Source organism: Oryctolagus cuniculus, chromosome 2 (assembly GCF_051225735.1).
Source record: "Oryctolagus cuniculus isolate XC-2025 breed Fujian yellow rabbit chromosome 2, ASM5122573v1, whole genome shotgun sequence".
Taxonomy (NCBI): Eukaryota; Metazoa; Chordata; class Mammalia; order Lagomorpha; family Leporidae; genus Oryctolagus; species Oryctolagus cuniculus.
The window spans coordinates 152,332,683-152,346,534 of record NC_142868.1 but is presented as its reverse complement, the minus strand read 5'-3'; the positions used below and the strand labels follow the sequence as shown (position 1 = coordinate 152,346,534).

Here is a 13,852-nt window from a genome sequence, read left to right as displayed (position 1 = left end):
TGTAACTCTGCTTTTCAAATAAATAAATAGATCTTAAAAAAAAAAAAAAAGTAAAAAAACAAACCAAAGAATTAAGAGAATATTTAAGGTTATTTTCCAATTTTAACATTAAATAACTAATCCAGGGTTTAAACGTACAATTCTCAGGTCCGTGATTTTTGCCTCTTTACCACACTGACTCTCTAAAAACAGCTAGTTTATTAATGACTAAATTGGGCACTACAGATGCTTAAATAGCAAGTAAAATCTCAAATATTATTTCTAAATATTGAGACTTTATATCTAGAAGGTATTAAACTGCTTCACAGGTCCTAAAACAAAGTCAACTGGTGTCTTTCTGAAAGAGTACAGATGGGGCAGACATTTGGCATAACAGTTAGCAGCTACTTGTGATGCCACATCCCATACCATAGTGTCCGGTTTGAGTACTAGCTCCTCTGCTTCAATCCAGCATACCCTGAGAGGCAGTAGACAATAACTCAAGTACTTAGGTCCCTACCAGCTAAGGAGACCTGGATTGAGTTCTGGGCTCCTGGCTTCAGCCTGACCTAGACTTCTCTATTTTTTGGGCATTTGAGAGTGAACCAGGGGATAGAGGATCTTTATCTTTCCAGTAAAATTTAAATAAATATATAAAAAATTTAAAAAGAATATAGTGAAGAACTGGTCTGTTTTCCAGCAATCTGGTGATAACTACTTAACACATACTACAGAGAAAGTTTTCAGTTAAAAAATTTAAACAAACTCAGATATAGAAGCTAGTTCTTCTCAGGTTCTTACAATTTCTATAATTTAACTAAACATGAGTCACACTGAGAATCACTATGGATTGCTATAGAAGACATCAGTGAGGCTATCGCAAAACAATCTCAACATGTTGGACGTTATCAGGAAAGTTACTGGAAATCAAATGAAAGCCTTGTGTATCTAATATCATACAAAACTATGGAACATGACATGTAACTCCTACTACCTTCCCTTACAAGGGTGGGGAACATTTGGCCTGCACACCATATAAGGCCCATGAAATCGACTGATTTGGCCCTGCCAAGGCAACCAAAGGTGGCATTTGAAATTTAATAAATGTATAGCAGGCTCATTTTTAAGTTGATAATTTTGTATGGCCCATTAATAATGTTATAAAAATCCAAATGGCCCTGGGCAGAAAAAAGGTTCCCCACTCCTGCCTTAGGGGGAACATAACACTGGTGGAAAAATATCCAATAAAGTTTAAATTAAAATAAATAAGAGGACAAAGAGAAAACAAAATAAGTAGGAGATACACTAAAAAGTAAAACAAACTTCAGTTTTACAATACTAAAACTATAGGGAGTTCCCAAAACTTTGAAAATTAATTAAAATTATAAAATGTCATCATTAATTCCTTCAATGTTTATTAAAAATGTACAACATGCCAAGTCCTATGCTAAATGATAGTGATTCATGCCAGGTGCTATGCAAGGTTTTGGTAATATGAAGACAAACTCTAGCCTTTAGAGTTAACTAAATTTAGAGCAGCTGCTACTTTGCAAAAGGTACTATGAGATCAGCAGAGAGAAAACAACTGCAAAGGATGAGTAGAAATCTGCTCATCAAATATTTAAGAGGGCAAGGCAGTATAAGAGAAAATCATCGTGACTAATTTGAAGAAATATAAATAGGGGTATATGGTATAGCACAGGATAATAATAAAAAAGCATCAGCACTGAGGATACAGTCCTCAACAAAACTGAATATAGACACTTTACCTATCTTAGTAGAGATTAAGTCTAGTCCTCCCCACCTTGGAAACATGTTCATTTCAATGTTATAGTTAAAAATGTGGGAATGGAGATTTGGAGATGTTAAGTACAGTGTTTAAGTCCACATATGAGTAAGTAGCACAGCCAGAACTGGATTCAAGTTTGACTGTAGGTCCTAATGCATTCCATTTTACCACAGACCTCTCCATTAGTCATTAATTCAACAGAAGTATGTTAAGAACCTACTGTTTCCCAAGTACTCTGTTAGGAATTCAGAGAAGAAAATAAATAGTTCCTAGCTTCAAGAAACTTATAACTAGTCAATACAGCCAAGCAAACCAAAAATTGCAATAGTAAGATACTATCACTAAAGTACATACAGGGTCCTAATAGAGACACAAGGAGGAGTACGTAGCCTAGGATAATCTGAGAAATGGCAGAGGAGTAGCAATAAAAGTAAATAGCAATCAGTTAAAGAAAACAAAAGTGAGGAGGTAGAAAAGGATTATAAGGGGGCAGGCAGAGGCTGGCGCTGTGGCATAGCGGGTAAAGCTGCCGCCTGCAGTGCAGCCATCCTATCTGGGTGCCGGTTCAAGACCCAGCTGTTCCACTTCCGATCCATCTCTCTGCTATGGCCGAGGAAAGCAGCAGAAGATGGTGCAAGTCCTTGGGCTCCTGCACCCACGAGGGAGACCTGGAAGAAGCTCCTGGCTCCTGGCTTCAGATATGCACAGCTCTGGCCGTTGCGGCCAACTGGGGAGTGAACCAACAGATGGAAGACCACTCTCACTCTTTCTCTGCCTCTACTACTCTATGTAACTCTGACTTTCAAATAAATACATAAATATTTTGGCCGGCGCCGCAGCTCACTAGGCTAATCCTCCGCCTTGTGGCGCCGGCACACCAGGTTCTAGTCCCAGTCGGGGCGCCGGATTCTGTCCCGGTTGCCCCTCTTCCAGGCCAGCTCTCTGCTGTGGCCAGGGAGTGCAGTGGAGGATGGCCCAGGTGCTTGGGCCCTGCACCCGCATGGGAGACCAGGAAAAGCACCTGGCTCCTGCCATCGAATCAGCGCGGTGCACTGGCCGAGGCGGCCATTGGAGGGTGAACCAACGGCAAAGGAAGACCTTTCTCTCTGTCTCTCTCTCTCACTGTCCACTCTGCCTGTCAAAAAAAAAAAAAAAAAATACATAAATATTTTTTAAAAAGGGGGGGCAGGTGCTGTGGAGTAGGGGGTGAAGCCACTGCCTAAAGTGCTGGCATCTCATATGGGCACCAGTTCAAGACCCGGCTACTATGGCCTGGGAAAGCAGAGAAGATGGCCCAAATCCCGGGGCCCCTAGATGTGCATGGGAGACCTGGAGGAAGCTCCTGGCTCCTGGCTTCTGATTGGCCTAGCTCCAGCTGTTGCAGCCATTTAGGGAGTGAACTAGTGGATGGAAGAACTCTCCCTGCCTCTCTGTTAACTCTGCCTTTCAAATAAATAAATCTTTAAAAAAGAAAGAAAAGGATTATTAAGGAAGGAAAGTATAGAATAGCAGACACACATATGCAAACACAGCTTGTCTTTGAGAAATGCACGTTTGCTCAATCTTGGGCCACGTACTGAGGAGTAACAAACTGGAGAAGATGGCAGCAGCCACATTGAGGAAGAGTACTTGGCCCATTTAAAACAATGCTTGAGACACATGTATCCACATCAGAATGCCTGGGTTTGAGTTCCAGCTCTGGTCCCACTTCCGGCTTCCTCTATATACCCTTGAAGGGAGTGGGTCATAACTCATGTACTCAGGTCCCAGTTACCCACACTGAAGACCCAGATTGAGTTCTGGGCCCCTGGCTTCTGCTTGACCCAGCACTGGCTACTGTGGGTATCTGGGTAGTAAACCAACAACAGGAGACCTCTGCTGTCTCTGTCTTCCAAATAAATAAAAGAAATAAAAATGTAAAAAGAAATCTGAACATTTAAGTAATGTGATTTGACAAAGTTTTGCTGTACGGCAATAGGGTAAGTCACTGCTTAGTATAACGACATTCCATATTGTAGTACAAGTTTAAGTCTTGGCTGCTCCACTTCAGATGCAGCTCCCTGCTAATATGTCTAGGAAAGCAGTAGCTGAGGGCCCAAGTACTTGAGCTCCTGCCATCCACATGGAAGATCTGGACAGAGTTCCAGGCTCCTGGATTTGGCCTGGCCCAGCACCAGCCACCATGGCTATTTGGGGAATAGTAGATCAAAGATCTGTCTTTCTGTCTCTCCCTCTCTCTCTGTAACTTTGCCTTTCAAATAAATAAATAAATACATCTTCAAAAAAAATCAAGGACCAGCACTGTGGCATAAAGCTGTTGCCTGCAGCATCAGCATCTCATATGGGCACCGGTTCCAGTCCCAGCTGCTCCACTTCCGATCCATCTCCCCTCTGCTGATGCACCTGGGAAATGCAGCAAAAGACGGCACAAGTACTTGGGTCCCTGCACCTACGTGTGAGATTGGGAAGAAGCTCCTGGCTTCCAGCTTCAGTTCGGCCCAGCTCCGACCGTTGCAGCCAACTGGGGAGTGAACCAGTGGATGGAAGACCTCTCTCTCTCTCTCTAACTCTGCCTTTCAAATAAAATCTTTTAAAAAACCTAATAATTTCAAAATTAGCAAAATATAACTTTTAAAACAATGTATATTTTGTTGTCCTGAAAGTTAAATAATTCATTAAGATAAATTTGCGATGTTATTTTAGCAGATTTTTCTTGAAAAAAAAGCAAAAGCATACTTCTCTTTTTCTTAATTTTCTTTTTCTTTAATTTATACGGGTCATTCAAACAGAATTAGGACGCTGAAAACACTTTTAAAGAAACTGAGAGGTGGAACTGAAAACACAGTGGCAGATTTGAGGTTTGGAAAGGAGCTAGTCCTCCCAAAAAAACAACTCCCTGGCAACCACTATTTTGGAACACCATCATTTTCAAAACATACCTATACACAATGGAAATAAGCCAACATGTTTGTTTTTAGCACCTTGGCTAGCTACTTAAGACTTAAAAAGCCCCAAATCTTTCTCTTTTTTTGGAAAAAGTATTATTTTAAAAATCCACTAAAGTAGAAAACTAATTTTACTATTTTTGTAAAGATACTTTTTAAGGGGAGGGGTTATGCACACAAATTCAAAATTTTCTGAAACAGACAGACATAGGGGAAAAGGTGACTCTCTACCATAATGGCTACTCTTCCTGTCATGTGTGTTTCCTAAAATAGAAGTTAGTTTAATTTTTCTACCATTTCGCTTAGGAAATAGTGGGATATTTCAAAAATAAAAAATAATTTCATGGGATAGCTGCCAAAAATACATTTATTAACCCTATAAATAATTAATGTCTACACTCTTCCTTTCTTAAGGAAAAAAATACAAATTTTGATAACATATACATTTCTTCAGGCACCTAAACAAATATAACATTTTTGGAAAGTGTATGGTAGTAGTATGTCTCCCTGTGGGATCAACATATAAATCTCTGAGCATACAAACTCTAACTGGAACAATTATTTGTGAAATTAACATCTAACCTCTTTTAAACAGAAAACTAACTTGAAAAATAACTTCCAGTAAAATACAGAATAGCTAATTTATATGTAAAGTTCTCAAAGCAGAATAGACTTGTTCTCTACTTGTTAGCAACTATGGATTTATAAGGCACTAATTTCCCACATATATAAAAGATGAGAACATCTTTCAATCACAGGTTCCAAACTACTCCTATAATCAGATTCTATTCAAGAATAAGGCTAATTACTTACAGCACAACTGTAATGATATTCACAGTGTGATAACCTACACTGAAGGACCTAGAATGCATGTATGCTATAGTACCTCTAATAATAAAAATGCAGCTGTTTTTACTGCCCTAATCCAGCTACCAATATACTTTCAATATCCAATTTCCATTGCAGAAACAAAAACATTTAATATAGATCCAATATTATAAATATAAAAGACAAAGAAGTGACTACTAAATCACTGGTTGTCTAGTCCTCATCAAGCCTTCAATGATGTACATTTCAAAACTAAGAACACCTTAAAATGATCTTTCAAATATGACACAAAGTCCACACAATAAATCATCTAATCAGACCTGAATTATTATAGACATTTAAGTTACATGCTGCAGCAGCAGTCCTCTTCACCACTCAGAACTGTGTATGAAATTCTAAGATGTTATTACTTCACTAGCTTCAAAAACTGAGTATAAAAATAACTATTTTTAGATATGCATCAAATGCACATAGCTTCACATTAAAGTCCTTTCCCCCCTATTAGGACACTAGATTTGCATTCTTGCCCTCTCTCTCTTCTTACCAGATTATCAAAGAGGACACCGTGTGGTTTGGTTTTCAGCACTGAAGACAATAAGTGACAACACAAGGTTGGCAAAACGAAAAATGCAAAGTTTCACAATTTTAACAGGCATAATTGCTGGCTTGCGATAAATGGGTTGGGCACGGAAGATTTTCACTCCTTTCAACATCCAATTTTTTGAACCACCTGCATTTTTCTAACCCAAGAACCACATTAGGGGCGAAAACATCAAGTCTCAAGTTCACAGTACGTTATTTCTCAAAGAAAACAAGTTACCCAGAAAAGACTTACATTTGGAGCATGACCTGGTTCAGGAATACCCCATCCACCAAAGCCACATATTCATCCAGGTTGGTCCCACTGCCCGCAGCCAGAGGTCCGAACGTTTTAACCTAGAACAGAAGGATCGTCAGGGCATGAACGCCCACCTCCATCTCTGCAGCCACAAATAACCCAGCAAAATCTACAATAAAGGGCACTCCACTTACCCAAGTGACCAAGGGGCTGGTCATGAACTGCTCCAGAAGGGGAGTAAAAATTTCGTTCTCCATTTTACAGATCCTCTACTTAAAAAAAAAAAAAAAAAAAAAGGGAACTACCACAAAAATACGCCTAGGGAATTGGTCACGAAACGTTGAAGTAGAAATCAATGAAAGTCCATTTTGGCAAGGGAGGAAAACCCCATCGAGGAGGGGGGGAAACGCTCCCTCCTCCAAAGACACCCCAGAGGGAAACGAGCCGAAATCCCGAGAAGCGGCTTCGACAGCCCCCACGAGCAGCAGCCTGCGCTGGAAATGTCGGTACCGGGCAAGGAGGGGCAGAGAAAAGGCATCTGGAGGAGGAGGAAGGGGAAAGAGGGCTGCAGCAGCAAGACAAAAAGCCCGTCAAGGTTGCCCGGCTCCTAGAGCAGCCAAGCGAGCGGAACTGCCCCCAATGAATTAATCCCAACGTGGGCTTTATCAAACACCACGTTAGACACCACCTTAGGGGATCCAAGGGGCCGCCAGGCTCGACCTCCGCGTTTCCCCTCTACACGTTCCACCCACCGGTGGGCATGGAGCCGCTTCGACCCGCGAAGCCTCCCCGGTCTGCAGCCCCTCACCACCGACAGGCAGGGCTCGCCCCTTCCCCCCGAGCAGACACCATTCCTCCGCCGCCCTCACGCCTCGCCTCCAGCCCCCTTCCCCTCCCGGGGGATGGGGGCTTGAATGTGCGTCTCTAAACCTCCGGCTGCCTGAGCCCCGCCAGCCTCTTCGGAGCGCCTCTGGGAAGCCCTGGCACAAAATCACCGCCGAGCTCCAACCTCCTCCTCCGCCCTCTCTGGAGGAGCCGGAGTAACGGCCTCAGAACCGCAGTGCCGCATCACACCCCACTACTCGCTGCCCAACCAGCGCAGCGAGGCCGCCTTCAAGGGGACGCGCCGCTCCCTCCGCGCCGATATCCTTCCGCCGACTCCCCGCCCCTCCCGCGCCGCTGCCTCTGGATTGTGGGAGAAGAAAACCGCTGCATGAGCGCGCTCCCGGGCGAGCGCGTTCCCGGGTTGGCCCCGCCGCCGCCCAGATTCTGAGACGGGCGCGGGCGCGGGGGCGCGCTCGCTGCAGCTGCTGCGGTGGCCGGGGCCTTGCTAGCGCCCAGGATGGTTGCCAGGGGCGGGGGGCGGGGATGGCGAAGGCAAAGGAAAGGGTCTGTCTGCTCGCTCGCTCGTGCCTAATTATGGTTTATTTCCTCCCCGAGTGCCTTCTTTGATGTGTGAAGGAAGGGGAACGAAATTCTTCTCTTTTAAACATGAGGGATGCAGACAGCCTTTTTCGGACAGTTTGGTTTGATCTCTTCAGCATGCTTGCTCCCCAACAGAATGGAATGGGAAAACTGACTTCAGCGAAGGGCAAAGGGACGCGAGCCACAAGTTAGTTCTTTTTTTCTTCTCCTTTTCCTTTTTTTTTTTTTTTTTAACATCCAGCCCTCTAAAGCATGGAATGCAAGTGAAATGTGGTAGGATTTTTAAACAACCAAATCTATCTTTCAGCATGTTGCTATTCCCTGACAAGAGCAAACGTGATTTAGACATTTTTGTGTGTGTGTGTGTGTGTGACGATTTGGCCATTGAAAAAAAATCCAAACAAATCAAGAGCTATAAAGAGGAAACATTTGGAAGTCATCCAACTTGGGCGACAAATAAACAGATTACATATTTACTATAAATCTCTATGCTATGCACGGCTGGAACCATCAAAATAATTTTAACAGTTCCCTAGCAAAATCAAATGTTACTCCTCATTTCGAAGAGAAATGAAGATCTTTTTCTTGAGATTAAAATAGGCATGTAAAACACATTTTTTGAGAAAGTATAGCGTTATAGTTTGACAATGTATGCTATGTTTGCACTTACATAAACATCTACTTTGAATACTTGCATACTATTTTAAATTAGCAGTGAGAATGTTTTTGTCATAGCACTGAATTAAGAAACAGCACAGTTTGTTAATTAGGTAGTTGAGAGCCTGGGCTTGGAGTTCTCCTGCATGGTTCCAATGCTCACTAGCTCTGTGAGACTAGGCAAGTTACTAAGCTGCTCTGTGCTTCACTTTCTTTATATGTAAAGCAGTTCAATGAAATGGCAGCTTATAGAAATATTTTATAAGTGTTGTTGATGTTGTCTTCATCATTATTCCCCCTAAAATTAAGAATCTTTGGGAGGAAACTTCAAATGAAAGCTCTCCTACTTCAGTTACATGAGAAAGGATCTTGCTTTTGGGAAACAGAAACACATGTCCTTATCAAATGATCTTAATTACAATTAGGATGTTTTCATGTGACTTTTTTTAGGTGGTAACAGAGTAGAACTTCGCACGGCCCTGGCCAATACACAAGGCTGGTGTCATCCTGGTGGCTCACAATGTTTTCCTTTTGTTCTTGATGACTCTCTCTTAATCACAGTTCTTTCTATGGTGAGTGGAATGCAACAAGAAGGAAGCATTGCTTTTAGTACCCAGTGTCTGACATGTCCACTTTTCTTTGTAATCCTCCAGAAGCTTGACAAAACGACATGGAAGTTTCCATGCCTATGCAGGAGTTTTTCCCAAGACAGAGCCACCTACCTCATTCACAGATGAAAACCCAGAAAGTACTAACAGAAAGTGCAGATGGTGATGGTGACTGAAGGGTTAGCACAGGAGTTGGATATTAAGACAGCATTGTTTATCCAATATACATTTAGTACCCAGCCATAGAAATCTGGATTCCCCTCTACAGCCAGATGGCCCAGATGCTTCCTGGTCTATCTTTAGGTTTTACACACTCACTCACACACACACACACACTCAACAAAGAAACATGAGGAGTTAATTGTAAAAACAGGAAACTTTAGACCAGACTGAGGTCTGGAGAAACTTACTTGAAAACCTACCAATTCACAATTCTCTAGTTTAACAGCAGTCTTGGAAATGCTTTATAATATCTCAAGAGTACAATCAGGAAACCTCTCTGTCTGGCAAAAGAGAGACTGTACATTATACACAATTGAATGGCGTTTGAATTGCAACGTGCTATAAGATGAAATTCAAAAGTTTCCTATCCTCATTTCACTTAGGAAGATATTTCTCAAGATCGTTTCAAAGGATATTTGCTTTGTAATTTGTAGACGTTTATTTTCCTGAAGTCATCCTTTCTTAGCACGTCAAAGCCAGAAGGAAAGGACTTCAGAAAAACCGTACCCATCTGGTTAGGGTCTAGGTTATTTGCTCATCTCTCTTATAATTTGACACTAAATGGTTGGAATGGATCATGATCCCATTTAGAACTCACTAGAGAAAGAATCTCCCTTGTGTGTTATAATGAAAGCTCATCCCTGGAGATTATCCACATATATAACACTGCCCACTTACCAAAAGCAGAAATATCTTCCTTTACCCACATCTTTCTTGATTTATAATATAAAAAGTGGCAGACTCACTAGAAGGTAGACTCCGTTGTCGAATTTTGTAACAAATATTTCTAAGTTAGATTAGATTGCAAAACTAATCACGTTTATAACCTACTACAATAAAATATAGCAGAATGGCATCATGTTTATAATATCCAAAAGGTAGAAATAATCCAAATGGCCATCTACTGGGGAATTAATAAATAAAATGTAGCATATCTATACAATGGAATACTATTTGACAGAAAGAATGAACTTCTGAGACATGAAACAACGTGGATGAACCATGAAAGCATCATGCCAAGTGAAAGTCAGTCACAAAGGATACTGTGTTATATGACTTCTTGTATTTGAAATTTCCAAAAGAGACAGATAGGGGCTGGTGCTGTGGCATAGTAGATTAAGCCTCTGCCTGCGGTGCCGGCATCTCATATGGGCAGCAGTTCATGTCTTGACTGCTCCTCTTCTGATCCAGCTCTCTGCTGTGGCATGGGAAAGCAGTAGAAGATGGCCCCAGTCCTTGGGCCCCTGAAACCCATGTGGGAGACCTGGAAGAAGCTCCTGACTCCTGGCTTTGGATGGGCTCAGTTCTGGCTGTTGCAGCCATTTGGGGGAGTGAACCAGCCAATGGAAGACCTCTCTCTGTTTTCCCTCTCTCTCTGTCTGTAACTCTGCCTCTCAAATAAATAAATAAATCTTTAAAGAATTTATTTTAAGAAATTTTAAAAAAAGAGACAGATCTACAGAAAATACATTGGTAATCGCCTGAAGCTGGAGAGACTGAGGAGGAAAGGGAGGGTGATGGCTTTAGGGTTAAAGGGTTTCTTTTGAGAAAATGAAAATATGCTAAAATCTATTGTGGTGACAGATACACAACTCTGTGAATATACTAAAAACCATTGAGTTGCATTCCTTAAATGGCTAAATAGCATGGAATGTAAATTATATCTTGCTTTAAAAAAGAAAAAAGAATACCACCATGGCCTCATCAAGATTCCTTACAAATGTCATCAAGAAATCCAATCTCAGACTTTTCAAAAGAGCCCTCTTAATCTAACAAACAGTACTTTAAAATTCACCCAAGAATATGGAAGTCATGTGTTTTAATTACCCAACATAGTTTTAAAAGAAGTATAATACAGAAACAGAGAAATTAGGCAGGCTGCTTAACTTCTTTGAGCGCCAGTTACCTCTGCTGTCAAATTGGGACAATGGTTTCATTCCGGGTATCTTCTTAGACCAGTTGACTCGTAGCTCTGTCCTATATCTCGACTGCATGGAGTGAAACAAAGTTGGAAAGAGATGGCAGGGATTGGGAAGGGAGTCCTCCTTTTAGGTCAGAATCAATTGCTCTTCTCAAATGCCCAAATTCTGTGTTCTGAGTAAAGAGAATCACATCAGATTCACTGTAATTCCATCTGTCTGTGATTCTACACATTATTAACCACCCCTATCTAGAATACTCTTCCCTGTTTTCTAGCCAGGCTAACTCTCACTCATCTGGCAGGAGTCAGGTGCCACCTCTCTGTGAAGTATTCCTCTACCCTTGGGTGAGTTCACCACTCCCTCTTTTATGCTTCCATTGTATCTAGTCTCCACTTCTTGCCTCCAGCTTTCTCTGAATGACATGCATTCACCTACATGCTCTTCTCTGGAGTGATGTTGTTGTTTTCATCTTTGTTCAAGTTGAGGGCAGTGCCTTGTGATGGTGGGCACTCTCCATCAATAGATCAAAGAGTCTTCCTTCAACTGCGGTGAACAAATTTCCAACAATTGACAAGCACTCACAGCAGAGTAACTTCTGAAAACTATTCCAATTAACTAATGACTTTAGTCAGAGATTACCACATGCCATCGAATTAAAAGAGGTAGAGTATTCCCCCAGGACATTGAGGTCATAAAATAGTGTTCAGGACAGCTTTTGCCCAAATCCATAAAAATTTATTTTAGAGGAAAGCTTAGATCATATTATGAAATATTTTATTTCTCAGTTAGTATATAATAATATTTATCCTCCTAACATCTAAACAGTTCTTCATCTTGTATCATTTTGATGGAAATCTAAAAATGTGTCATAATTGTCTCTGGTTTATTGAGCAGCATATTCTGACCATAAATTGCCTTTTTCTTAAAAGAAATTACAGCATCACAATTACCAAAATGATTGTATCATGCTTTTAATATAGTGGTATATTCAGAAGCTCCTAAGAAGTTCAAGAATGCACTCACAAGCTCCAAATAGCCAACTTTTTAAGTTTTCTTTACTTCAAATAGTTTTCCTATCTTCTCTTACATCTGACAATATCCTATAGTCTCCATTTAGATTTGCTACTTCTAATTTTCTGTGTGCTTAGAATACATAGATTGTTAAAACCATCTGAAATAATAGTTAAAATAATTTTTAAATTCACATATTTGGGAGAAAGATAAGGAAAGAGAAAGAGAAAGATTTCATCCAATGGTGCACTCCCCAGATGACTGAAGCTGGGAGCTGAGAATGTAAACATGGATGGCAAGGACTACATTGCTTGAACTAACATCATTATCCTCCAGGATCATGCACTGACCAGAAACTGGAGTCAGGAGCTGGAGCTGGGGATCAAACTCAGGCATTCAAGAGTGGGGCACAGGCATTTTAACTGGTATCTTAACCACCAGGCCAAATCCCCTCCCTCCCCAGAATTAATCTCAAAATGAAGGCTTTGCTGGGCTTTCCCAGTTGTAAAGTTAATGGCTATCTGTTAGGCATAAATGTCTCTTGGTGTAATGTTTTTGCTTAGTTTCAAGTTCCTGGTCTTTATTTAGATTAAGTGCAATGCTACTGTAATTTTTTTTAAAGATTTTTTTTGTTGTTCATTGATTTGAGTCACAGACAGAGGAAGAGACAGAAAGGTCTTCCATTCGCTGGTTTACTCTTCAATTGGCTGCAACAGCCAGAACTGGGTCAATCTGAAACCAGGAGCCAGGAGCTTCTTTCCGGTTTCCCACCCAGGTGCAGGGGTCCAAGCACTTGGGCCATCTTCTCAGGCCATAAGCAGAGAGCTGGATTGGTAGAGGACCAAGTTGGACACAAACTGATTCCCATATGGGAAGCCGTGGCCGCAGGTGGAGGCTTACCCCTCTATGCCTCAGCAACAGCTCCATTACTGTAATTCTTTAACTAGGTTGCTATGGTATATAATGAAATAATCTTGAAAACTATTGGTCAATGAAAGACACCTTCAGGGTGTGACTCATGTAATCAGTCCTTGTCTTTGCATTTTTCTGCTTTAATTCTCCAAATCTATGCAATAGGTAGTAACTCATTCCTATTTATGATGCTGCGGATGGAAGACAAAATACTAAGCAAATGGAAACTTTATAGATAAAGGGAAAAATAAAAGTGTACAGAAAAGGACAAATGTTGTAAAACAGACTTGTAGGAGGTGAAAAAATAAGCCTTAGAAAGGTTTGATTGTAAGCCTATTCCCCATCTCTACTGTTTATCCACCTCCATCTACCCTAGAGACACACATCAGGGATACCTAATTGAAACATAACCTAGTCCATGTCAAAACAGATGATGGATCATTAATAAAATAGATAAACACTCTATGTAGTGGCCACTAGTCTCATGGCAAAGACCACAGAACTGTAACAGGCCACAGAGTTATGATAAAGCGTGACACAAACCTTAAGACCACCTAATGAAAGAAATACAGACTGGGTGTTATTGGTTATAATAATACCATGTTTAGGTTATGACATGAAATTGTCATACAGCATTCTATTTAAGATAAATCAGTGATATAAATATAAAATATATAAAATTGTAGAAAAAACAGATCTACTATCATGTTACAAAT

At 41.0% G+C, this 13,852-nt stretch overlaps 1 protein-coding gene and 1 long non-coding RNA gene across 14 annotated transcripts in view; one reads left to right on the top strand and one right to left on the bottom strand.

The window, feature by feature from the left end:
• CCDC88A (coiled-coil and HOOK domain protein 88A) overlaps positions 1 to 7,555 on the bottom strand; it is a 144,503-nt gene extending 136,948 nt beyond the window's left edge. For 7 of the 13 annotated variants that reach the window (XM_089326406.1, XM_089326407.1, XM_089326408.1 and 4 more), the window contains exons 1-3: positions 7,389 to 7,555; positions 6,574 to 6,648; positions 6,377 to 6,477 (exon numbers count right to left, since the gene is read on the bottom strand). In XM_089326406.1, the coding sequence (XP_089182532.1) occupies positions 6,377 to 6,477; positions 6,574 to 6,648; positions 7,389 to 7,448 (236 nt within the window). In that variant the 5' untranslated portion in view covers positions 7,449 to 7,555. Of the gene's footprint in view, positions 1 to 6,376; positions 6,478 to 6,573 lie in introns of all 13 variants that reach the window. The other 6 variants (XM_089326414.1, XM_089326415.1, XM_089326416.1 and 3 more) reach the window with 2 other exon arrangements.
• A 200-nt stretch (positions 7,556 to 7,755) lies between these two features.
• The window catches only part of LOC138848617 (uncharacterized), a 30,845-nt gene continuing 24,748 nt past the window's right edge, over positions 7,756 to 13,852 (top strand). Inside the window, exon 1 of the long non-coding RNA XR_011386636.2 lies at positions 7,756 to 7,991. This is a non-coding gene — a long non-coding RNA (uncharacterized LOC138848617). The remainder of the gene's footprint in view (positions 7,992 to 13,852) is intronic.